The 24431-nt window shown below is 40.1% G+C and overlaps 2 protein-coding genes and 1 pseudogene across 6 annotated transcripts; all 3 read right to left on the bottom strand.

Moving 5' to 3' along the window:
* Nucleotides 1-468: 468 nt before the first annotated feature.
* On the bottom strand, nt 469-24431 carry BROX (BRO1 domain and CAAX motif containing). Of its 5 annotated transcripts, none has more exons than XM_030302317.2 (13): nt 24047-24431; nt 21419-21535; nt 17621-17727; nt 17172-17268; nt 14784-14879; nt 13618-13690; nt 11879-11984; nt 9826-9915; nt 7767-7852; nt 5318-5399; nt 4859-5009; nt 3845-4004; nt 469-2594 (listed from the first exon to the last, which is right to left on the bottom strand). In XM_030302317.2, exons 2-13 carry the CDS (start codon nt 21517-21519, stop codon nt 2508-2510), a joined length of 1236 nt encoding a protein of 411 aa, XP_030158177.1. In that variant the 5' UTR covers nt 21520-21535; nt 24047-24431; the 3' UTR covers nt 469-2507. The 5 variants fall into 5 exon arrangements, with proteins under 5 accessions (XP_030158177.1, XP_030158178.1, XP_030158179.1 ...); XM_030302318.1 differs by lacking the exon at nt 24047-24431 and adding an exon at nt 23566-23661; XM_030302319.1 differs by lacking the exon at nt 24047-24431 and adding an exon at nt 23385-23472.
* On the bottom strand, nt 10227-11847 carry LOC115505005 (ubiquitin-conjugating enzyme E2 N-like). Its single transcript, XM_030302324.1, has one exon. The coding sequence runs from the start codon at nt 11310-11312 to the stop codon at nt 10830-10832; it is 483 nt and encodes a 160-aa protein (XP_030158184.1). The 5' UTR covers nt 11313-11847; the 3' UTR covers nt 10227-10829.
* LOC115505792 lies at nt 15941-16041 on the bottom strand (annotated as a pseudogene).

The following is a 24431-nucleotide window of genomic DNA, read 5'->3' as shown; positions in this document are numbered from 1 at the left end:
TTTGCCATTCAGTGGCGCTAAGTACCAAGAAACAGGAATAAAAGCCAAATAGATTGAGGAGCGTTGAATATTTAATGAACTCACGTAGCGTACAACAATACAAATGTGTGTCATTTTAAAACTTTACTGTGTGGGGCGCCTGGGTGGCGCAGTCGGTTAAGCGTCCGACTTCAGCCAGGTCACGATCTCGCGGTCCGTGAGTTCGAGCCCCGCGTCAGGCTCTGGGCTGATGGCTCGGAGCCTGGAGCCTGTTTCCGATTCTGTGTCTCCCTCTCTCTCTGCCCCTCCCCCGTTCATGCTCTGTCTCTCTCTGTCCCAAAAATAAATAAAAAAACCTTGAAAAAAAAAATTTAAAAAAAAAAAAAAAACAAAACTTTACTGTGAAGAATTAGGGTTTTTGCATTGTATTAATGGTAACTGGTTGAATAAGTGTAAAAATGTTTATCGAAAAACAAAATCCCAATGAAATTATAAGTAAAATTACTTTTATTTTCATAAATAAAAAGATAATGCATTATACAAACAACACTCTTGTTGGCGGTCATTATCCAGTTTAAACGAAGGACGAAAATATACGCAACACTTAACACAAAGTTACACCCTCTACAACCTTCATGCAGCTGCTTGACGTGTGTCACCTTCCCAAATTTCCAACGCCGCTTCAAAGAAGATATATAATGGGGTATTTTAGTCACAAAGCGTCACTTTTGCTCAGTCAACACAGTATTTCTTACTTGCTCATGTCGAAGTTGCCAATTATTGATTTAAAGTAATACCAGTATTTCCTGCATTTTACAAAAGCACTGGACATATGACATGTTTTCATTCCATATATGGTAGTATAACCCCCAAGTGTCAACGTGAAAATTTAGCAACTAGGTTAACGAGTACTAGTACCCAAGATAAATAGGTCCTACGAGGCTGAGAAGAACAAGCCGGCACAAGTTTAAAGTTTTGTCCATAAATGGCAAACAGCAAACAGACGAGTGATTTTGTAGTGTCACGTAATATACAATGAAATTTCATTAAAGTATGTTTCTGTAGACAGCAAAGTAAAGTTAAAAGTCCAGTTATTACTCCACTTATTCTAGAAACGGCAGTTTCAAATATTAAATGGTATAGTTATTAGCATTTCTGTATATTAAAAAAAACTCTCACTGATTCTTTGTAGTTTTCAAGAGTGAAAACTACGACTTAAGTAATTCTTTGCACACAATACTGACTCAGGTAGGAATAATCTCTTTATTCTTCACCATGAAATGTTTACTCCTATTTCAACACCTTATGCAGATTTCACTTATCTGCCACAGGGCTACCACGTGGAGTCAATGGTTTACCTACTTTAAGTGTTGAGCAGAGTGCCGGGCACGTAGTAAGCTCTCAATATACACTATTTCTAGTAAGTGAACCAGTCTGTCATTTGTAATAGGAAAATTAGCTAACGCCCCAGAAGAATAATCAAAAAAGATAATACTACAGACGTGTGACTTTTGTTAAAGCAGCATGCATCCACTATTTCCCAAGTCTGTGTACACGCTAAACTGTTTCAAATATTACAAGCTGATTTTAAGTTCATACTATATGTTTGCTCTTGTTTTGCTATGGCCTTTGGCCTAAAGCAATACGATTCTGACAGGATGTGTAAATTAGAAGACCATATAGAAATAACGCACACTGAAATCAGTAACGAAGGCATCTTACCATAACTTCTGTGACCAAAAAGTAGAGTTAGCAGTGTAATTCAGGACAACCTATCTCGCTTAGGGTTGATGTTTTTTCTTTACATCGTGAAATACCTGACTTCTGCAAAAACGTTTCATTGTGTTCTCTCACATGGGAACATGAAGAGCTGTCACAAAGTTCTGTCCTCGAAGTAAAAAACCCATTAGAAAAAGTACTTGTAAAAATCACTGTAGGTTTATTGAAGCTGAAATAAAGTGCAGGGCTACCAGAACAGAAGTTCTTAAATGGTCTCAAAATACCTATAAACACTGATTTTTTGGAACAAATTATAGCTTCTTACAAATGTAAGGGATTTGAAGAGAACACAAGTCTGTGTGACAATATAATGGTAAGAGGAAGAAAACTGTTAAAAACCAACTCCTGTCATTCCTCTGGTATCAGGTAAGAGGAAGGAAAATAAAACTTTTTGTGTGTGAAGATAGAAAGACATACCTGACGCCACGTGATTCTGGCCTATATTAACCTGAAACTTACTACAACCCAGACTTTGAAGAAAAAAAACCCAACCCCCAAATACGCCCTTCAGGGGCACAGTAAAATCTTTTACATGTTGTCCTGATTAAAAAGGGTTTGGAAACAAAGCATGAAACATCTCTACTATATTAAAAATCAAGAACAAATAAACTGAAGGCAGATTCCCTCCGAATGTACTAAATCATTCTACGGGCTTCAGAGAAAACCTTTTAAGAAATACGAACTGAAGTCCCAGGGTTTATCTTATCTACCAGTAGAGAAATTCGAAGTGCACATTTTATCAGTGTATTTTAGGAGATGGAACATCCCGTGTCCTTCTGAGGTCTGGTATCTGGTTCTCTGACAGGCTTCACTGCTTCTTCTGCTTTGGGTTTGGTCTAGGGAGAAAAAGAAATACAGTTTTAAGTACATAATAAACTAAGATTTGGAAAACAAACACTAGGCCTTTTCCACCTTAGACTTTTTATTTTTATTTATCTTTACTTTTAATTTTTTTTATGTTTATTTTATTTTTGAGAGAGAGAGACAGAGACAGAGCGTGAGCGGGGGAGGGGAAGACACAGAATCCAAGGCAGGCTCCAGGCTCTGAGCCAGCAGTACAGAGTCCGACACGGGGCTCGAACTCAGGAACCGTGAGATCCTGACCCGAGCCATAGTCGGACGCTTGACTGACTGAGCCACCCAGGTGCCCCCACCTTAGGCTTTTTAAAGATGTTGTATTAAATTACCCAACGCTGAAATTAACAAAGCTTTTCCAAATGCTACATATCAGTTCAATTTAAGAAGTAATCAGAAAGCAACGCTTCAGTGAAGATGAAAACCTAGGCAGGCAAACATCAAGCTAATGGTGCTTGCACTCTTTCTGAGGACGGAGAAACTGAGTGATGAGTCTATGCATGTGGAACTCGTAAGTTTGAAAATATCTCAGGACAGTAACAGGCTACTTCGTATCGCATTATTTTAAAGGCTGACCAGGATAAAAAGACAGTCATTTTAAGTACTAATGGTTTCAGAATGGGTAGGAAATTATATAAAAACCCAATGTCAAGGAAGGAGCTATGGCTGCAAATTAATTCCCATTCCCTATTTTTCACAGACCCCTCCTCTTCGGGCAGTCAGACCATAAATTTCCCACTTAATCTCATCTTTGATTTAGTACACCAACATGTACTTAGATAAATGAATAAAAGCAGTCTTATTTTACCCCTGGATGATTTCATGGAACGTTGAAATAAGGTCAAATCTTCAAATACCCTGCAGCAGCTAAATCAAAAACAGAATATTGCTATAGCAATATAAACATGGATAAGCCATCCATCCTTAGACGACTTCTCCCACATGTTCCTAAAGGAGGCTCTGATAAATTGTAAAAAGGCAAGATAATGTGTTGAAAACAGCCTCAATTATGTAAGAAATCAGAAGATAATTAAGGCCTAGAGATCGAATCTCTGACACAATTCAACAACACACATCACACCAACACTGCAGTTAGCTAACTTAACATTTAGACAAAGATACATATGTGTATATATCTAGATCTACTTAAGTAGAGAAAAATAACAAAATGCTAACTCTGAATTCTCTTTTTAAACCTCTGTGAACAAACGGAAAAAAGCCAGTCTCGTACACTGTCATCCTTGGGTCTTTTGGTGAGATCAAACGAGGCCAGCGTTTCCGGTGTCCATTGTGCACTTGTCGGAGGGAATTCAAAAGGTACAGGCTCTACGAGACCGTAATTTGCTTTGAGTTCCAGCTGTGGGGCTTCTGTTGGAATTTTTTGAAAGTAACTGCAAAAAGCAATTTAAACAGCAATTCATTCATTCATTAACTACTTGAGTGGCTATTGTGTTCAAGGCCCTGTGCGAGAAAGAGACCATTTAATGATAGGACAGAGAAGATTCTCCTGCCTCATGCGGCGTGCGTGAGTAGATGAGACAGTCAGGAAACCTGTCCACTACAATGCAACGTAACAGAAGCTCTGACGGACATCGCATGCCGTGAGAACATGCTGTCGGGGGAAGAGGGAGGTTCAGGAATGCTTTCCAAAACGGGTAAGGCAAGTTATACTAGGCATATTTGACGAAGTAAAAGGGCTCAGTATGACCAGGTGCGGCATGTTAAGGGGCAGACTGTAAAGAGAAAAAGCAGGGACAAGACAGATTCTACCCATCTACATAGGTGGTCATCTGCAGTTTGAACAATGCTGACCTCACAATGGAAAACTGCTTGACAGGACTAGGCAGGATGGACAGAAAACCCATTTCCCTGCTTTACAGGTGGCTGTGAGCAGGGCGGGATGCCCACGTGAGAGCAGCAGAGAAGCTCCATATAACTCCCAGGGAAGAAACACCAGGGAAACCAAGAAGAGAAAACTGAGACACTGTAAGTGAGCTCTTTGTTAATAACCTACGTTAAAATTGTAACATCTGCTTTTATATGTATCAGAAGCAGGATGAAGCGAGGTCCAACAGGAGGGAACTTTACCACCAATTTAAAGAGAAAATTCGAGTTGAGTGCAATGTGACACAAAGTGGGGCAGAGACTGACTGGGAGCCTGTGACAACAGTATTGCTATTTAAACGCTGTGACTGTAGATACACACGCTAGCATTCGTACTGCCAAAACACCGAGCTGTACTCACATGAACCCATTCTCTCTCTGACACTTCTCTAGGGTGTTTGTCACAAGATTTCCGAGCTTCCGAAAGAACAAGTGTCCTGAGGGTCTGACCGTTGGCCCAGGTCCCTTGGTTTCTCCGTATTCTTTGCACAGTACTTCTGCCTTTGCATAAACTGCAGGTGAAAGGGATATAAAATCATCTGCTTATTGTTTATACTAAGGAAGCTTTAAGTCAGAGATGATGGCAACTTTTCTGCTCCTTACCTAGTGTGACAGTGATACCCGTAATAGAGTAAGGGAAAGGGGCTGTTTTCTACAGGTTTTCTGGTTTTTGAAACGTTGTTTCTCTCTCTCCAGTTCCTCACTTGAGTTCCCATCCTCTTTCATGAACTCAGCCAAAATCTCTTTTAACTGCCTATTTCTTTCATGATAAAACTTTTGTGTTTAAGAAGGGCGTTAATATTCTGGCAGCAATACTTACATTTTTCTGCTTCTTGGAGAGACCGGATTGCTTCGCCACATTTATCACTAGCCAACAAAGTCTGACCATGATAACAGTAAGCCTGATAAAGAAAGAAATTCTTATTCATTCTCTCCCCAAACGATGCTTTCTGCTATCATTGTTTTATAAATGCATCAGATGAAGCGGACCTTCATCCACTGTTTGCATATCAATGCCATCCCTTACATTTCTTTACTTGAATAAGCTTCCCCCAATCTCTGCTAGTATAAAAAAAGTGGGATTATGTCACGCTTTGAACCAAACTAACCTTCTAACCATGGGGTGAGAGGAAAAAGGATTTTCTTTTAACATATGTATATTTTTATTTTGGAGAGAGAACGTGAGCAGGGGAGAGGAGCAGAGGGACAGAAAGAGAATTCCAATCCCAAGCAGGCTCCGTGCTCAGCGTGGAGCCCAACGTGGGGCTCGATTCCAGGATCCTGGGCTGGGATCCTGACCTGAGCCAAAATCAAGAGCTGGATGCTTAACCAAGTGAGCCACCCAGACGCCCCACAAAATTTAGTGTTTGTGCCTTTTTTTTTTTTTTAAGATTTATTTATTTTTGAGTGAGAGCGCAAGCAGGGAAGGGACAGAGAAAGAGGGGGACAGGAGACCTGAAGTGGGCTCTTCCATGACAGCAGCGAGCCCAAGGCGCGGCTAGAACTCACGAACCACGAGGTCATGACCTGAGCCAACATCAGACTCTCAACCAACTGAGCCACCTGGGAGCCCCAAAAGTACTTTTCTTTTTTTTTAAAAAAAAAAATTTTTTTTTCAACGTTTATTTATTTTTGGGACAGAGAGAGACAGAGCATGAATGGGGGAGGGGCAGAGAGAGAGGGAGACACAGAATCGGAAACAGGCTCCAGGCTCTGAGCCGTCAGCCCAGAGCCCGACGCGAGGCTCGAACTCACAGACCGTGAGATCGTGACCTGGCTGAAGTCGGACGCTTAACCGACTGCACCACCCAGGCGCCCCCAAAAGTACTTTTCAATAATGAAATTGGTTTTTAAGATTTGGGCACTGCAGATAAAGGAGGGAAATTACTGTGCTAATGCAGAGGGACAGGGAGGGAGGATTCTAAGGTTAATAATAACTAAACAGGTTTCAAGAGAAAGGTTATTAGCCTGAAAAAGAACATGCTCACTCTAAATGTCTGTATCAAACCCAAGCCTTGCACATGGTCCAACACTGTATGCCTGAAAACAGATCCCAAGGTAGAAGAAATAAAAGTATCTACCCGGGTCTGAAAAAGGCGTTTGATTATCTCTCACATGATATTCTAAGCAACAAACAAGTGAGTTTGTTTGGTGGGTGGAAGACACTGATAAGTAACTTCTAAAGGAGTGCTTATTAAGGTTTCTTCACAGACTGAGGGGGTATGCCTTAAGATCAGGATCAGTAAGTATCTTCTTCAACGTACAAGATGAAAGGAGAGAATTCTCATTAAGTATACACAGGTTCCAGCTTAAAAGTGGGTTTGAGGGGCACCTGGGTGCTTCAGTTGGTTAAGCATCCAATTCTTGGTCTCAGCTCAGGGCATGACCTCATGGTTTGGCTTGGTGCTGACATATGGAGCCTGCTTGGGACTCTCTCTCTCCCTCTCTCTCTGCCCCTCCCCTGCTTATCTTCTCCCTCTCTCTCACCATGAAAAAGTAAACTTTATAAATATAGACATAAATATATATATTTATATATTAATTTTATATTTACATAAATACATAAGTAAAATAAATAAACTTTAAAAAGAAGTGGGTTTTAGGGGGCCTGCCTTAGTTGGTTAAGCATTCAACTTTGGTTCAGGTCATGATCTTGCAGTTTGTGAGTTCGAGCCCCGTGTTAGGCTCTGCTGACAGCTCGGAGCCTGGAGCCTGCTTCCGATTCTGTCTCCCTCTCTCTCTGCCCCACCCCTGCTCACACTCTCTCTCTCTCAAAAATAAATAAAAATTAAAGAAATAATAATAAAAAATAATAAAAAGTGGGTTTGAATCAAATAGTAATTCCATCACTATAACCCAGTGCTACAATTCTCCGTCGTCTCTTTCCACCCACCTCAGCTCACAAGAGTTGCACTGGCTGTCGGTAAACATTTGACAGCTTTCCATTATTTATTTATTTATTTTTTTATTTATTTTGGGACAGAGAGAGACAGAGCATGAACGGGGGAGGGGCAGAGAGAGAGGGAGACACAGAATCGGAAACAGGCTCCAGGCTCTGAGCCATCAGCCCAGAGCCCGACGCGGGGCTCGAACTCACGGAGTGCGAGATCGTGACCTGGCTGAAGTCGGACGCTTAACCGACTGCGCCACCCAGGCGCCCCCAGCTTTCCATTATTTATGCAATGCTAATTTACAAAATGACAGACCTAGCAAGCACGGGGCTAGAAAGACAGTAAATTTACACTGGTTTTCAGGTTATCAGTACTTACATAAGCCGTGTAGAAACACATTTTCAAGTGAAGATATTTTCTCCATTTAGCAGAGTATGCAGGCTCCAAACTGGATAAAGCATGATCTAAAGTTACATTTTAAAAAGCAAAATATAATTTCACCCCGATTCACTAGAAGATTTTTAGTTCATGTGTTCATGATCATTTAGTTCAGATGCTAAAAGCAGAATGCCATTCAAGTCTAAAACTCAAGCATTTACATATTTTCTAAAAAAAACTTTGCTTTAAAGTGATTTTCCCATAACTATACTTTAACTACGTAAATAAGACTGTTTGAATACCATGTCACCTCCTTTGATAGGTAATGCAACTTAGGCTTAACATAATGATAAAAATAGAACTTTAAGAAAAATATAAATTACACTGTTACACTTTTTCCTTTCGTTATATAATATAGCAAACTGCATAGTGTGGTAACCCCAGTCAGCAGCAGACACCCTCCTTCCTGGTCCATCACCCCAGGCTGAACCTTCCCCTAACACGCACATTCACATCCTGCCAACTTCTCTCTCATCCATTTCTCCTCTGCTCCCTACTTCTCTGTTTTGTCAAAGCTTCTGTCCCTTCCTCCACAGACTACGATCCCTTCTTCCTTAACACTAAGTGGAGTCAGCCTTCACCTCACAAGCCCATTTCTCATCCTGCAATTATAGGGATCTTTTTTTTTTTAATTTTTTTTTTTAACGTTTTTATTTATTTTTCAGACAGAGAGAGACAGAGCATGAACAGGGGAGGAGCAGAGAGAGAGGGAGACACAGAATCTGAAACGGGCTCCAGGCTCTGAGCTGTCAGCACAGAGCCCGACGCGGGGCTCGAACTCACGGACCGTGAGATCATGGCCTGAGCCGAAGTCGGACGCTTAACCGACCAAGCCACCCAGGCGCCCCTCTTTTTTTTTTTTTTTAAACATTTTGTTTATTTTTGAAAGAGTACAAGTGGGGGAGGGGCAGAGACAGGGGGACAGAGAATCCAATATGGGCTCTGTGCTGAGAGCAGTGAGCCTGATGTGGGGCTTGAACTCAGGAACTGTGAGATCATGACCTGAGCCGAAGTTGGAGGCTCAACCAACTGTGTCACCCAGGTGCCCCTATAGAGCTTTTCTAAATTCAAATCCAATCAAAACAGATTTGCTTTATACCTTTTCACAGGTCCATGATCTACCAAATAAAAGCCAAACTTCTAAGGCTACAAACCAATTCATGATCTCACGTGCAAACTTTCCTAACCTTTTCTCCTATCACTCATCCTGTGCCTCAGCTAAGAGCATCTGTTTAAAGGTCCCAGAATGTGCCAAATTCTTTCTTATCTCTGTACATACTATAGAATGTTCTACTTTTCCCATATGCTAAAGCTTCCTAGCAAACTCAAAACTTCTATTTATATTTCAAAATAAGGCCCAAACACCACCTTCTCATAGAAAGCCTCCTCTAGCATGCCTGGATCCTTGAGGTTTTCATTTCACTGCTGTAGCCACATCTTATCTTATGCTATTATAATGTGGTTACAGGTTTGTTTCCTTCCCTAGATGTGACTCTGTCTGTACACTGATCTTTGTATAGCTAGCAACTAGAGTAGTAACCATCCCATAAACAAAAATAAATGCATGTTTCCTGAATAAGTGAATGAAAAGAATAACAGGCTACTGAGAAGACCTGAGTTCTAGTCCTAACTTCCCAGCCTGCTAACAGTTAAATTATAGGTTAGTTATATTAATTCTCTGGAGTTTGGTTTCATGACAACCATAAGGTTATTATAAAGACCCAAAAAACTTCAAAACTAAAACACCTGTGTAATTATTACATATAACTGGTTAAGAACTGTAACACTGGCCTCTCCATTAACAGTTATGCAGCATATTACCTGTGAACAGCTCTCATTCTTTTAACCAAGATTAATAAAATAATGTAGACATTATTCCAGGTTTGCAAATGAAGAAATAACCTAGAGAATCTTTTTGTTTTGCTTATTCCCTATTAAACCATGAGCTTAATCTGAACATCTAAAGACTAAAAATACAGCAAGAGAATTATAAACTCACCCGCTTTTTGATAGAAGTTGGCTGTCTCATATGCCAGTGCAGCAATTAGGCCGGGCGCGTGTTTCAGTTCAATTGCTCGAGCGATTGTTACTGTCACCAAAGCACAGCAAAGTGAATGCATAATTAAGTTCACTTGCATTCATACTAAGTTAACTGTAATAGCAAAAGCCATCCCAACAATCTATTTGGCATTTTAACACAATTTGTCAAGAATTTTAACATGAAAAGTAAGTTACAGAAAGTGCAAACAGAAACAGAAAACACTAATAAGCTTGCTGGTTCTGACACTATTTCTTTTTTTTTTTTTTTTTTTTTTTTTTTAGAATAACAAAAAATATTTTACTAAAACAAGATTTACAGAAGTTTCCAGACAAGCCATACAAAATGGTCACAAGCTTTTCTTGAAGGAAGGATTCTACACTTGACAGCAAAGTCACAATGTTATTAGTGAGGGCTGTGATGTCTGTTTAGTGTTCCCATTTTGGTTCAAACAATCAAGCTTGTCCATCTACAGCGTCTAAATAAAGTTAGACTTGGCTAGAGAGCATATTCTAAAGAACTGGTTAGCTGCTTTTACCCAATGCAATTAGATCACCATAAAAAGGGGGAAAGGAGCCCATAAAATTAAAACTACCTCTCACCCCCTCAAAAAAAATAATAAAGAGAAAACACCCACACCCCTGCAGCTAACCCTGACAACTACCTTCATTCACAGTGCTTTATACTTTAACCATCATTGGGGAAATGAATAAAAGCAGAGAGGGGCCACTGCTTTTAAACGTTTCACAACAATCCAGATGGTACTTCTAGCCTCTGCTCATGCTTTACAACAGTGAATCAGGACAAGACATAGATTTGCTAATGTGCATTTAATCACCAAAGGACTGAAGATGTCTGGGCTTTTATTCTGTAATGTTTCTAAGACTGTGTCCATTAAATGCAAACAAAAAAGGAAGAAGTCTTGGCAGAACAGAAGCGATGCACACTTGATGATCAGATCGATTTTAAATATTATTCATGGCATATAGCCTAGTCCATGCTCTAGCTGTTTCTATGGCTTGGGCTTCGTTGGTCTTCCACTGTTCCGCTACATCATTTGCTAATGGATCATCTGGATTGGGAGCACTTAACAATGCCTGGATCGATAGCAGAAGTGTGCGGATCTGCAGTGCTGGGGACCACTTATCTTTCAAAATATCTAAACATATTCTTCCCAACTTGTCTACATTAGGATGATAAATTTTGGTCATGAAACGTACTTTAGGGGCTGCCATCGGGTATTCTTCCGGAAGGAATAGTTCAAGTTTAAAAGTCCCTCCCTCAAAGGGGGAATCCTGGGGGCCAGCAATGACCACATGAAAATAATGGGCGTTGCTCTCATCTGGTTCCGCTTTAATGCCAGGAACTGGTTCCGCTTTAATGCCAGGAACTGGTTCCGCCAGCAAACGCTGGGTTTCCTTGATAATCCTGCGGGGCAGCCCGGCCATCTTGTCAGATCCCGAGTTCGGCCTCTGGTCTCGACTCTGGCTCCGCTCGCCTCACGCCTGACACTATTTCTTTAAATCACTAGCTAATTACTAGATCACAAAAAACTACTACTACAAAGTAGCATGTCAGAGGAAAACGAATCCCTCCAGGGCACTGGAATTTGAAAGAAAAACAAAAAGCCTACAAAGTTTCTTCGTTGCCTTTACAGGAGTCTTCATTTATTTCCTGCCACTGAAAGGTGAAGAAAGGCAAGGCAAACAGTGGAAGAGAAAAAGAAATGAGCAAGGGAGATCGGGAAAAGAGGAGCTACATGATTCATCTGTTGCTGTCAGAAATGGCATGAAATTAAAATCCTTCTTAAAAGATCCATTAAACTGCAAGGCCTTTTCCTACAAACCATGCATGAAGGCAAATGCTGACAGTGAAATTATTCCTCACTAGAAATTTCTCAAGATGTGAAACTCAAATTCAGCTAATTCTGATTAAAAAAAAAAGAATTAGATGCCAGTAGAGATTTCTTCAAAAAAAAAAAAAAAAAAGCAAAATCTTACAATATTTAGGATACCTTCTTGAGCTTCTGCCTGACACTGGACAACATAAGCTTCCAGGAGCCGTGCCTCTAAATCCCTCCCCTTCTCTACAGGTGTAATGAGCTTTGGGATATGACTTTCCTGAGAGAGAAAGAGAAACAAAAATAAAGAAGTCAAATTTTATTTTAACCCAATTGTTACAGATAAACAAAATGGAAGTTATTAGACATTCAATTTGGGGATTTATCAGAAACTCAGGGGGTATCTGGCTGGCTCAGTCAGTAGAGCATGCAATCCCTGATCTCGGGGTTATGAGTTCAAGCCCCACAGTGTTTAAAATAAAAGTCTTGAAGGGGGAAGAAAAAAAAGAAAAGAAAAATTCCGGACAGCAAAATTGTGTAAAGAGGAGCGATATTAAGCTTATAGAGAATAAAAGTTCCTGTATACTAAAACTTAAAGCTTCTCATAAACTTCTGCAAACTTTGGGCCAAAATACGTAGCTTAGATATGCAGGTCGTATTTTCATCTTAGAAAATGTTTAACTAAAACAGTAACCAAAGTTCTCTTTTGCATGATGGCTAGAATTATTCACTCATTAATAATAGCAGAGTGTAAAGAAGTCTATAATTTAATAGATAACTCAGGATCACAGGTTTTTAATTACTGTAAAAACATCTTTTTTTTAATGTTTATTTATTTTGAGAAAGAGAGCATGAGCTGGGGAGGGGGGAGGGAGACGAAGGAAGAGGGAGGGAGGGAAGGGGGCAGAGAGAGAGAGAGAGAGAGAGAGAGAATGAATCCCAAGCAAGCTCTGCACTGTGCAGACGCAATGCTCAATCTCACGACCAAGAGAGAAATCAACATCTGGGTCCTTAACCAACTGAGCCACCCAGGCGCCCCCTGCATCCTATTTTATCATGAGAGAGCCCATCATTGGCCTCTGGAAGGCGTTCAGTAAATATCAGTTTAATTAGAATGAAGTGGGGGTAATCCTGATTACTAAATACATTAGTCTTTTCTCTAATTTCCATCACAGCTCCAGGCAATTTAATATAATGAGTGCAGGCTGACTGCCCTTCAACATTTTCACTGACATACAGAGAATACACTCAGAAGTTCAGTTTTGCAGGACCATGACTATCCCGGCAACTGCTGCACCCAGATGGTAAGAACCATCAATGTGTGTACTTTGTTTTCTCCTGTCTTTTCCAAAGAGACAGGTGATTACAGCTTGAGTTTTCCAATCGTCAAAGTCACTGATAGGGTGTGTGACTAGCTCAGTCAAAAGAACATGTGACTCTAGCAAGAGAGAGCACAAGCGAGGGAGACAGAGAGAAAGAAAGCGGCTCATGCAGGCTCCATGCCCAACGCAAAGCTCGACGCAGGGCTCAATCCCAGTACACGGTGATCACAGCCTGAACCAAAATCAAGAGTCAGACACTCCACCAACTGAACCACCCAGATGCCCTGAGCATGTGACTCTTGACCTTGCGGTCCTGAGTTCAAGCCCCACGTTGGGTACTGAGATTACTTAAACAAAAACTTAAAAAATAAAAATAAAAAACAAAATTAACTGATGACTCTCTGAAATGAAGACATGTGAGATTCTGTAACTGGCTGCACTCATCAACAAAGTACTTAACGTAAGAAAAACAGGACATACAGTAGATTCTTTTTACATAGTGAAATAATTCTTTCCTCCAGCCCCCAAAGGAAGAAAATTTAATCAAGAATTAAAGCATGAGGAATACATTTTACTGTCATATTACTTTACCTTTAAATGTTTAAAAATCCCCGCTGCAATTTTTAGGCTTCGATGGACTTCTTTTGCTTCATCTTCTGTTATGCTTAAAGACAGTGATTACGTCAGTTAGAGGATGAATCCTGTTTCTCGTATTAAAACCAACTAGTGAATTATCATAAAACCAAATTAGTCATTTGTTTCTCACCACTAGTCTCCCTTTTAAAAAATCTGATTTGACAATTAAAAAAGTAACAAATGCACATGAAGAATATCCAGAGAAGATACTACAAATTAAAAAAAAGAAAGACTCTATCTATAGGTCTAGTTTTTCCTTCCAGATAATGTTCTGTGCATTAAACAAGTTCAAAATATTCTACACTTGGTGCATGCACACACTTAAAAAAACGCACACACACAATATTCACTATTCTGCTCATTTTAATCATATAAATTACTTTAGACATAATTTTACAACAGCACATACAATTCAACTTTATTTTTTAAGATTTTATTTTTAATGTCTACACCCAACATGGGATTCTAATGCACAGCCCTGAGATCAAGAGTCACGTGCTCTACTGACTAAGCCAACCACGTGCCCTGACAATTCAACTTTATTTTGAAATAGCTGCATATTATACACATGTTCACATGTACCACAGCTCATAGTTGCCAGTTTCATATTGCTGACATCCACTTCTACTATTATCAAAACTGCATCTTATTTCATGTCACAATTCTTTAATCCTTCAAAACATTTTTCACATACTTATCTTTGTATTTCTTTTTCTAGGAGCTGCCTGTTCATGTCCTTCACTTATTTTCAATTGATTTGTTGATCCTTTCCTTTCCTCTTTATTTTCCATTACAAAAACAATTTGTCACATGCATTACGATTTTTTTGACCATCTGTCATTTGTTTTTAACTTTATTTATGGTACTTTTATGCAGTCCAATATTCAATTTTTTCCTTTTCTTGGTATAGGGTTTCATTTAGATAAGACCTCTGACAAGATTAATTTTTCTTTCCAACACTGGGCTCCATAATTCTGACACTTAAAACACTAACATTATGAGGCAACCTCGCACTTAACAGAAGTGGTACTTTTTATCAGTAGCTTAGACTTTTTAATAATGAAACTCCATATACTTGAAAAAATAACACATATGCATATAACCCTCCCCTTTAGACTTACTTTTCTTTTCCAGCCAGTCTTGAAGCATATTTGGTATACCATAAAGCTACATTAAATCCCATGGAAATTAATTCAAAAACAGCATCCTGCTGGGCACTAGAATTATAAACATGTTCATTAACTTCTGTCAATTACTGACACATCTCTATATGAAGCCTATTGTACATTGAACTCAAAATTATAAAAACTATATGCTAATTGGAAAAATGAAGAAAACAGTCCTTATGATTAATGACTAAAAACAATAGCCCACTATGTACTTCATGATAGTAAACATGTGAATAGTAGGTTCTCAAAGGTTATTGTACACAGAGTAGTTTTAAAAATATAAATTTGGGGGACTTAACTCCAGAGAATCAGAAAGTCTGAGAGGGGCCCAGAATCTACACTTTCAGTAAGTAACCAGTTGACTCTGGAGTGGGTGGTTCTCATACCACATTTTTAAAAAAATGGAATTCAGAGGAGACACTGCTTCAGGCTAGAATGATTCAAGAAGGTTTCATGGTATAGACAGTCTCTGAATTGTGCCTTGAAAGATGGTGGGAAGGGAAGCAGAAGGACATCCCAGGTGAGGGAATGATGCCATTAAAGGCACAAGAAGGATCAACATTTTTCTGAGAGCAGTGACCCACCTAGCATGATGGAGCACATGGTTTGTAAAAAGAAATCGAGGAGCAGGTCAAAAAGCCAAACAGAAGTGAAACTGGTAAAGACACTGAATGCCAAGCCTATCAGTACATGCACCACAAAGAAAAAGGTCTAAAAACAAGCATATTCCTTCAGATTCTATTACTAAATATGACACAAAGAAGATGACAAGGGCTTACTAAAGCAAATAAGGTAATGCCAATTTTTTAAATCACTATTGTTCTGAAAAGACCCTGGAAATTCTTCATCTGTCTCAAATGATGAAAACAGAAGTAATACCCTTATTTTATACACATAATACTAACACACAGAAAAATGAGCCAAAAAGAAACTAGAATTGTGATTCCACTTTGTTATTTTCTATTTAACTGTTGCCACCATCATTAAAGGAATAGAGAAAGGGAAGTTTTTTAGATTAAAAAAAAGGGGGGGTGTTATAAAACATTAGTCATTCAAAAATAACTTGTGATACCCTGTTTAACGTAACATACAAAATATTGACACTTTTTTTTTTAATGGAATGTTTCACAAATTCGTGTGTCATCCTTGAGCAAGGGCCATGCTGATCTCTGTACTGTTCCAATTTCAGTATATGTGCTGAAGTGAGCACTAAACAAAATTTATAATTTTTCTTTTTTTTAAAGTAAGCTCTAGGCCCAACATGGGGCTTGAATTCATGACCCCAAGATCAAGAGTTGCACGCTTTACCAAATGAGCCAGCCAGCTCCCCCGCTCCATGAACAAACTCTTAAAACCGTTTTACCCCACTGAAAAAAAATTTAATGCATAGTTTAAAACCTTATTCTTTTCAGCATTCAGGACATTCAAATGAATTACATCTGGTGATCTAGTAGGCATATCTAATTTATTAGTTTACCTTTAAATAATAAGAGAGGTGCACCTGGGTGGCTCAGTTGCTTAAGCATCCAACTCTTGATTTTGACTCAGGTCATGATCTGATGTGAAGAAGCAGGCATTCACACAGTACAAGACCTGACACAGCGCCTGAGTCCACACTCCTGTCACTGCCATGGCTGCCCTGGGCCTCTCAGCAATCTCCATTTCCTTCCCTTCTGACTTTATACAGTTTTCTACAGCAAACTGAGATCAAGATAATATGGCCACTTAACACAATGGTGCTTAAAAAAAAAAAAAGTTCAATAAAAATTTAGCACCATTATGATCTGGTTCCTGTTGTAACTAGATCTGTTCTGATTAGTTTCAAGAGTGTGATGAGAAAGTTTTGAGAGGAAATTTTTTAAAAGAGAAGAAACGGTGAAGAAAAATTAGGAAAAAAATAAAACTATGACTCAAAAGGGTATGGAGCTGGGGTAGAACCTGGGACAAATAGAAAGAGATTGACCCAAAGGTATCTGAAGTACCCATCAGAAAAGAAAACTAGATAAAAATCAAAATTCTGCTCTGCTTAAAGGTAGGCAAAAGATTTGGATTCCAAATTCCCAAACCATTCTTTGCATGTTATTAATACAGCTAAGACTGTTGAATTCTGGGTAATATTTGTATGGATTATCTCACAGATTTGATCCAGGAGAAATAATTTAGATTTTTACTTAATTGAGTATATTAAGAGTTCAGGTCAAACGTTTTTAACCAGCTTCCCGATAGGAGAAAATGCTGATCAGATCTATGTTCTATTTCTTCAGATACAGAGGCAATGGGTTAACCACTGGCCAAATAGTTACAAAAATGGCTTCCATTTAGTACTGTCCGCACACCTACCTTGGAACCTGTCCTTGTAATGTATCAGTCCACTTGAAATTTTGAATATATCGTAACTTGCTTTCTTGGGTAGATTCATCCAAGGAATTTATGAAACCTATAAAAAGGTCCAGCCTTTTAGTTTTAGAAGGAATATCAGGTATTCTGTTTAGAAACTTTTTCAGATAATGACTTTTCCAGATACCTGTAGAAAAGACCTTGCCACCCCTCCCTTTTTATATCTCAAATCTCCTTCTAAGGTAACATAATATGAAATATGTACACGTTTACTTTTCAAAACATTAGAAAGACCAATACTGCCCTTACATTCTCAGGTTTCTGAAACTCAAATATACCAAAGAATACAGACTAGAAGACTAGAATATTCAGATTTGTAAAGTCTAAGAATTAAATGTGAACTGCCGCATAGCTGTTTTTCAAAAACTTTGAAGTTCCTATAAATAACTAACCTTGTAAAAGTGAAAAATAGGAATCTGCTGCGTTCTTCATCATTTCTGGATTACAGCTCAAATCAGTGAAGAGTTCAAGCAGTCGTGCTCTGGACGATCTCAAGTCACTTATGAGAGACAGAAAGAGTAAATTAAGTCATGAATTATGATGAATCTATGTTAAAGTGGATTAAAAGTTTCAATGGTAAAAGCTTTAAAATACCACACACACCCCCACCCCACCCCCCCCACACACACCCTCCTCTAAGGTATGACTAAGAGTACACAGGAATGAATTTAATTAGCACTAACACTAGGGGTAAGTGAAATTTCTGGTAACAACTGTTTTAAAAGTTGTACTAAAATAAACTCAGTCCAATCTAAGGGGCAAGTCATGTATACAATTATGTAATAAAAATATACATTTTATATTTTAAAAAACATCAAAAGGGGCGCCTGGGTGGCTCAGTCCGTTGAGCGTCCGACTTCGGCTCAGGTCATGATCTCGCGGTCTGTGAGTTCGAGCCCCACGTCGGGCTCTGTGCTATGGCTCAGAGCCTGGAGCCTGCTTCGGATTCTGTGTCTCCCTCTCTCTCTGACCCTCCCCTGCTCATGCTCTGTCTCTCTCTCTCTGTCAAAAATAAATAAAACATTAAAAAACATCAAAAAACACCGCCTGGGTGGCTCAGTTGGTTAAGCATCCGACTTCAGCTCAGGTCACGATCTTGTGGTTCTTGAGTTCAAGCCCCCTATCAGGCTCTGTGATGACAGCTCGGAGCCTGGAGCCTGCTTCAGATTATATCTCCCTCTCTCTCTGCCCCTTCCTGCTCTCGCTCTGTCTCTCTCAAAAATAAATAAACTTTAAAAAAAAATTTAAAAACATCAAGTAAACACAAGCATTTAAGATGGGAGAAAGGAATCAAGAATTAGTAAATTAAATAGACCAGTTCACAATGCAAGTTTTTTGAAAAATAGGAATTTAACAATGTTTACGCAATTCTAGTATCTCCTTACGTTTCAAAACTAGACATGATCTCAATATACTTTATTCAGTAGGAAACCCTGTTTTTATTTCTTTTAAAGGACAATTTCTTTAAAAGTTTATTTATTTAACTTTGGGCAGGGGGAGTGGGGGGAGCAGAGAGAGGGAGAAAGAGAATCCTAAGCAAGCTTCACACTCAGCATGGCGTCCAATGCAGGGCTTGATCTCACAACTGCTAGATCATGCATGACCTGAGCTGGTGTCAGAAGCCACTCAGGCGCCCCAAGTAGGAAACTCTACTTTTGAATTGCATTCTAGGGGCACCTGGGTGGTTCAGTAGGTTAAGCGCCCAACTCTTGGTTTCGGCTCAGGTCATGATCTCACAGTTCATGGGTTCAAGCTCCATGCCATTTCCTTCTTGAAATCTCTTCTCCCTATATTCTACTAACACAAAATATTCCAGGATTTCCTCTTATCTCTAGAAGTACCTTCTACTTTTTTTTTTTTTTACATGTCTCCCCGCCCTCCCCCTTTTTTTTAAAGTGCTTATTTATTTTGAAAGAGACAGAGATAGCCCAAGTGGGGAAGGGGCAGAGAAAGCGGGAGAGAGAATCCCAGGCAGATTCTGCACAGCCAGCGCAGAGCCCAACACGGGGCTCAAACCCACAAAACCCTGAACTGAAACCAAGAGTAGGAAGCTTAACCGACTGAGCCACCCATGCGCCCCTGACATGTCCCCTTTCTATTCCCACCTTCAACAATGTTTAGTCTTTGGCTTTTTGCTTTTCTCTCTGAGGTCTTAACTTTGTATCCAATTGGAGATCTACATCCACCAGATGCAGCTTGGTCAGGTTCCAGTTCCACATCTGATTTCAGAAGGTAACTTGCTTAGTGAGGGTTCAGAAATCGTATTAAAGGGACAATGACTGAAGACATTTGTATATAAATGACTAAGACTACACTTAAATTGTAAGCACTGAGAGACTAGGGACTGTATATCCAGAACTTAAAAGGTGCCTAGGATAAAGCACGTACTCAAGGTTCTTTGTTGAGTGAAAGAATACTAACATTTAAAATATTTTAAGATTTATAAGAGGTATGATGTAGCAGTGCTGTTTAGAGGACAGTGCAGACTTGATCTTAAATGGTCTAGATGGAATGTTTACTCTTTGGTATCAGCTCCATGAAGGCTTATTCCAAGAAAGCATATACCAACAACTATATACAACTAACGAGAGATGGGATGGTCTACCTTACTAATGTGTGTTGAGTTATTTAACTAGAAGCTAGGCAGGAGTAATTCCCAGACTAGGGGGGAAAAAGAATTCTTAAGGCCTAGACTCAAATAGTTTGCTAGCTATTTCCAAGCAGGCACTCAATCATCATTTGCAACCCAGCTGAGTAAAGTTACGTTCACTTTAAAATTATAGAATTTCAGAAAAATGTACCTTATAAACATCTAATTTAGGCTGTTCATTTTACAGATGAATAGTTAGACCCAAAGAAGTTAAGAGACTCATGCTACAGGTAAAACAGGTAAGCTGGGACCAGCCTCTGGGAGTCTAGGATCAGGGGTTGGCAAACTACAGCCTCTAACTTGTGTTTGCAAAAATCAACAAAGAATATGCAACAGGGGAGCCTGGCTGGCTCAGTTGGTAGAGTATGCGATTCTTGATCTCGGGGTCATGAGTTTGAGCCCCACGTTGGGTAGAGAGGTTACTTAAGAAAAAAAATAAAAAACAAAAAGATTTTAAAAAGAATATGCAACAGCAGCTATATATGACCCCACAAAACCTAAAATGTTTACTATTTAGCTCTTGACAGAAAAAGTTTGATGACCTCTGATCTAGATTAATAAGCCAGTTTTCCCACCTTGTGCTCCAATTACTTTCCAGAAAAAGCAGCAACACTCTCAACTTTCCATTACTGGTGCCATCAAGGTCTTGATCGTCTAGGTTCTGTGTTTCATACAGACAGAATCCTTTTCAACTTCCCAGAGCAAATCAGATACCTGGCCAGTTTACTCCTCCTTTGACGTATCTTTTGCATCTCTTTCTTTTGTTCCAAACTGCTCAACTCACTTTCCCTAGAATAAAAGTGTTCCTGACAGAAATGCTTTTCTCTTGTCCCTTCTCACAATCTAAATCAATTATCAGCAAACCTTTTCTATAATGTTTTGTGGGTCATAAAGTCTCTGCTGATATTACCACTCTGCTGTTGTAGAGGAAAGCAGCCAGATGCAGCCAGAATAATATGTAAATAAATGGGGTGAGGGGACGTGGCTCCGTTCCAATAAAACTTTATTTATAAAACAGGCAGTGGGACAAACCTGCAGGACAGTTTGCCAACCCATGAACTGGCATCTGATTTATTTAAACCCCAACTCAAGCCCTTTCTCCTATATGAACACCCTAAAGCCCATTCTAGGTCATCAGGATCTCTCCCTGATCAGAACTCCATGAATCTACTATCTGGCTAATTAACCAGATAGCTAATTAACCAGTAGCTAATTAATCTACTACTGGCTAATTAACATCTACATACAACTTTGTGGAGTCTCTTGTACTTCTGTAACATGTAGCTTAACTCCTTCATTGTGATTGGTTTAGCCTCTCTGGGACTCACTGATCTAAAATTACGGACCGCAGCTTAGATGACTGCCAAAGTTTAAATAATCTGTGATTTAAATCTTCACACATCGTTTATAAGTTTAGAAGTCGTCTAAAGACAGGGACAATGTATTACATATTTCTGTATTGCCCATTCAATACAGAACCTAAAAAAGTACCTTGTATCCAAAAGTGGCTCTATCAGTAGTTATTGAGATTAAAACTAACCTGCATATTTTTGAAGCAGGAGGGCCAGCAGCTACACCATAGTAGTTAAAAGTGACAGGAGCTGTGGCTTTTAATGGGTTCCTATGAAACCAATGTGTCATTTTCTCCAGATGTTTCCTATAAACAAAAAAGGAAGTGTATAAAAATTAAACATAAAACATTTAATAACGTAAACAGTATAAAATAATTAAAGGTTTACTAAAAACATACGTATATATTTTTAAAGTATATGTATATATGAAGCATATGCATATATAAATAAAATGCTTTATTGACATGAGTGAATCTTGTTGTAATGTCTATTTATTGTAATCTGTATTTTAGAGAGAGAGACTGCATGCAAGTGGGGGGAGTGGGAGAGAATCTTAAGCAGGCTTCAGGCTTAGCAGGGAGCCCAATGCGGGGCTCGATCCCACGACCCTGGGATCCTGAGCCAAAATCGAGAGTGGGACACTCAATCAACTGAGCCACCCAGGTGCTCCCTATTTATTGTAGTCTATGTTTAGATCAGGCCTGTAAAAACTTAGCACTTGGAAATTTGTCCACAGTTAACGGCCAATGTTAAATATACTGGAGCAGTAATGTTTAAATTTTAATGTGCTTTATAAAAGTCACCTTAGCATGGGGAGAAGGTGGGTCTTGTTAAAATGCTGATTCTAATTCAACAGTCTAGGGTAGGACCTGAGATGCCAACGCTACTGGTCCCCAGACCACCCTTTTGAATAGCAAAGTACTGGGATGTGGTTGGATAGCTACAAGTAAGGAGGTCACAGGACGAGACCGTAATTTACAAAACAGGTATAAATAATGACCTTTATTTTTATTTAGACTGCTAAGGTTACTTAAAGTAAATAGGTTTTAAATGAACTATTTCCAACACAGTACTGCTTATGCCAATTAATTAGTTATAGCACATGTCTCTATGATAAATACACTTTCCATGAAATAGCTAATAAGCATCTGTATTTTCATTAAAAAAAAAAACCCCACAATACTTGATCAATAACTTCCATTCTATAAAACCCAAAATATTTGAAAAACTACCTAAGTAAAATGCCAACTTAAAAAAATGAGGTTCCAGGGCACCTGGGTGGCTCAGCCGGTGAAGCATCTGACATCAGCTTAGGGAATAAACTCGTTGTTCATGGGTTGGAGCCCTGCATCGGGCTCTTTGCTGATGGCTCAGAGCCTGGAGCCTGCTTCAGATTCTGTGTCTCCCTCTCACTCTCTGCACCTCCCCCGCTCATGCTCTGTCTTGTTCTCTCTCAAAAATAAAATAAAACATTAAAAAAAAATTAAGTTCCACTCCTTTTTGGTAAAAACAAAAAAACAAAAACAAAAAAACAAGAACAAACAAACAAAAAACAGCACATCAGTGGCCTAAAAGTCCTTGGGTAGATAATGCAAATACAGAAGGCCTAACTGAACACTTAAATGTGGCGATTAGATTACCGGAACCAACAGACAAGAAATTCTGATAAGGTGTAATTAACTGAAAGACACTATACAATGTTGTTGGTTGACTTTTCTTACTAGGGAAAAATTTCCGTGGGCTGAACAGTATATGAAATACCTCCTTGAGCACCTCCCTTAAAATATTTACCTATTCACGACAAAACCAGATATTCAATGCATTGTATGCTCAATGAAAAACTGAGCAAGTTCCCTTGCTCAAAACATTTAACGAGCTCCTTTAAAAATGTATATAAAACCCTCTAAACAATAGCCCCGTATATCAACTTTACAAGTAAATGAATACAGCATGTATGTGCATGTAAATCAAGCTTTCTAGAGGCAAAGGCACACAATACACTTGATTTTGTTACAACAATTTGTCTAATACTCTTTTCAGGCGGCCTTCCACTGCCTGGATGAAAATGTCTGCAGTTCTGTGTATCTTTACTTCAGGAACGAAGAGCGTAAGTACTGTATTCTCGGCCCGGCCCCATCTTGCCCCTTTGGAGACCTGCCATTCCTGTTTTCAGGAACTCGGAGGGTGGATGGCACAGCGACACGCCCACCCGCAGGTGCAAGGGTACTCTCAGAGCCGCCAGCACAACGGCCGGTTAGACGCTGCCACCTCCATCGTCTTGGGTCACTGAAAGGGGACCCCCACTCGCGAGGCCGGGGCCCCCAGAGGAACCTACCTGAGCACCGCCCCCGAGCTCGGAGCGCCCACTTCCTGTTTACCACCCAGCCTCTTCCTCCCCAGCCCGTCCCGTAGAGGCTAGCGGCGACCTTGCGCAGGCGCCAACCCTCGGAGTCCCTCATCGGAACAGGCATTTTTGTGGAAAGCCGATGCTCTCCACCCGGGACAGGCGGGCGGACCACAGCGGAACAAGCGCCCATTTAGTGTGTAAGGTCCTCGGTTGCCAGTGGAGACGCGGGCAAAGGGATTCGGCGATACTGTCGAATACGAATACGATTGATTCGTAGAGCCAACATTCATTTTCTCCCTTTCGGTTGTTTCAAGGCAGTAGAAGACTTTTTTAGATCCCTATCCGGGAGTCTATAGAGATTGCAAAACGCGTATAAAGGGCGGGGAGGTGACCCTATCGCTTGGGACTCCAGGTTAACGCCAGGGGTAGGGGTATTTCTGGGAAACGCCCATTCTCATGACAAACTTACTGGATTTGTCGGGAGTCTGTGCAGCAATCCTCCTGATGGAAGAATGGCAATGTCCGAGTCCGAAAACGAGACAGAGGGAGGCGGGGAGCTGAGGCTGCCGAACCAGGCCTGCGCAGAGCCGGAGTCACGTGGCCCGGGCCACCATGACAGCTACCGAGGCGGCAGTGCTCGCCGCTTAGGGGCGGAGGCGCCGCGTGTCGCCGCCCCCTCAGAGCTCTCCGTTCCTCAGCCCCGTCCTAGCTTCTCTTCCCCACTCTTTCCTCATGAGCTGCAGTTCTCTTCTCCCGAGAGGAAGAGAGGAGGCGGCCGGGCCTCGAAACCCGAGGAAGAAGGCCGCAATAGCGATGGCGGCCCTCGGGGGAGCGGGGCGGCCTCAACCTAACGC

This window comes from Lynx canadensis, chromosome F1, assembly GCF_007474595.2.
Source record: "Lynx canadensis isolate LIC74 chromosome F1, mLynCan4.pri.v2, whole genome shotgun sequence".
In the NCBI taxonomy this organism is placed as follows: domain Eukaryota; kingdom Metazoa; phylum Chordata; class Mammalia; order Carnivora; family Felidae; genus Lynx; species Lynx canadensis.
This window is presented reverse-complemented; position numbering and strand designations above follow the sequence as displayed.

Coding starts and splice junctions, on each gene's coding strand:
- LOC115505005 (XM_030302324.1), bottom strand. CDS start 11,312: ATGGCCGGGCTGCCCCGCAGGATTATCAAGGAAACCCAGCGTTTGCTG.
- BROX (XM_030302317.2), bottom strand. CDS start 21,519: ATGACACATTGGTTTCATAGGAACCCATTAAAAGCCACAGCTCCTGTC. Junction 17,728..21,418: donor CCTGCTTCAAAAATATGCAG/GTTAGTTTTAAT, acceptor GTCTCTCATAAG/TGACTTGAGATCGTCCAGAG. Junction 4,005..4,858: donor CAGAGAGAGAATGGGTTCAT/GTGAGTACAGCT, acceptor TGCTTTTTGCAG/TTACTTTCAAAAAATTCCAA.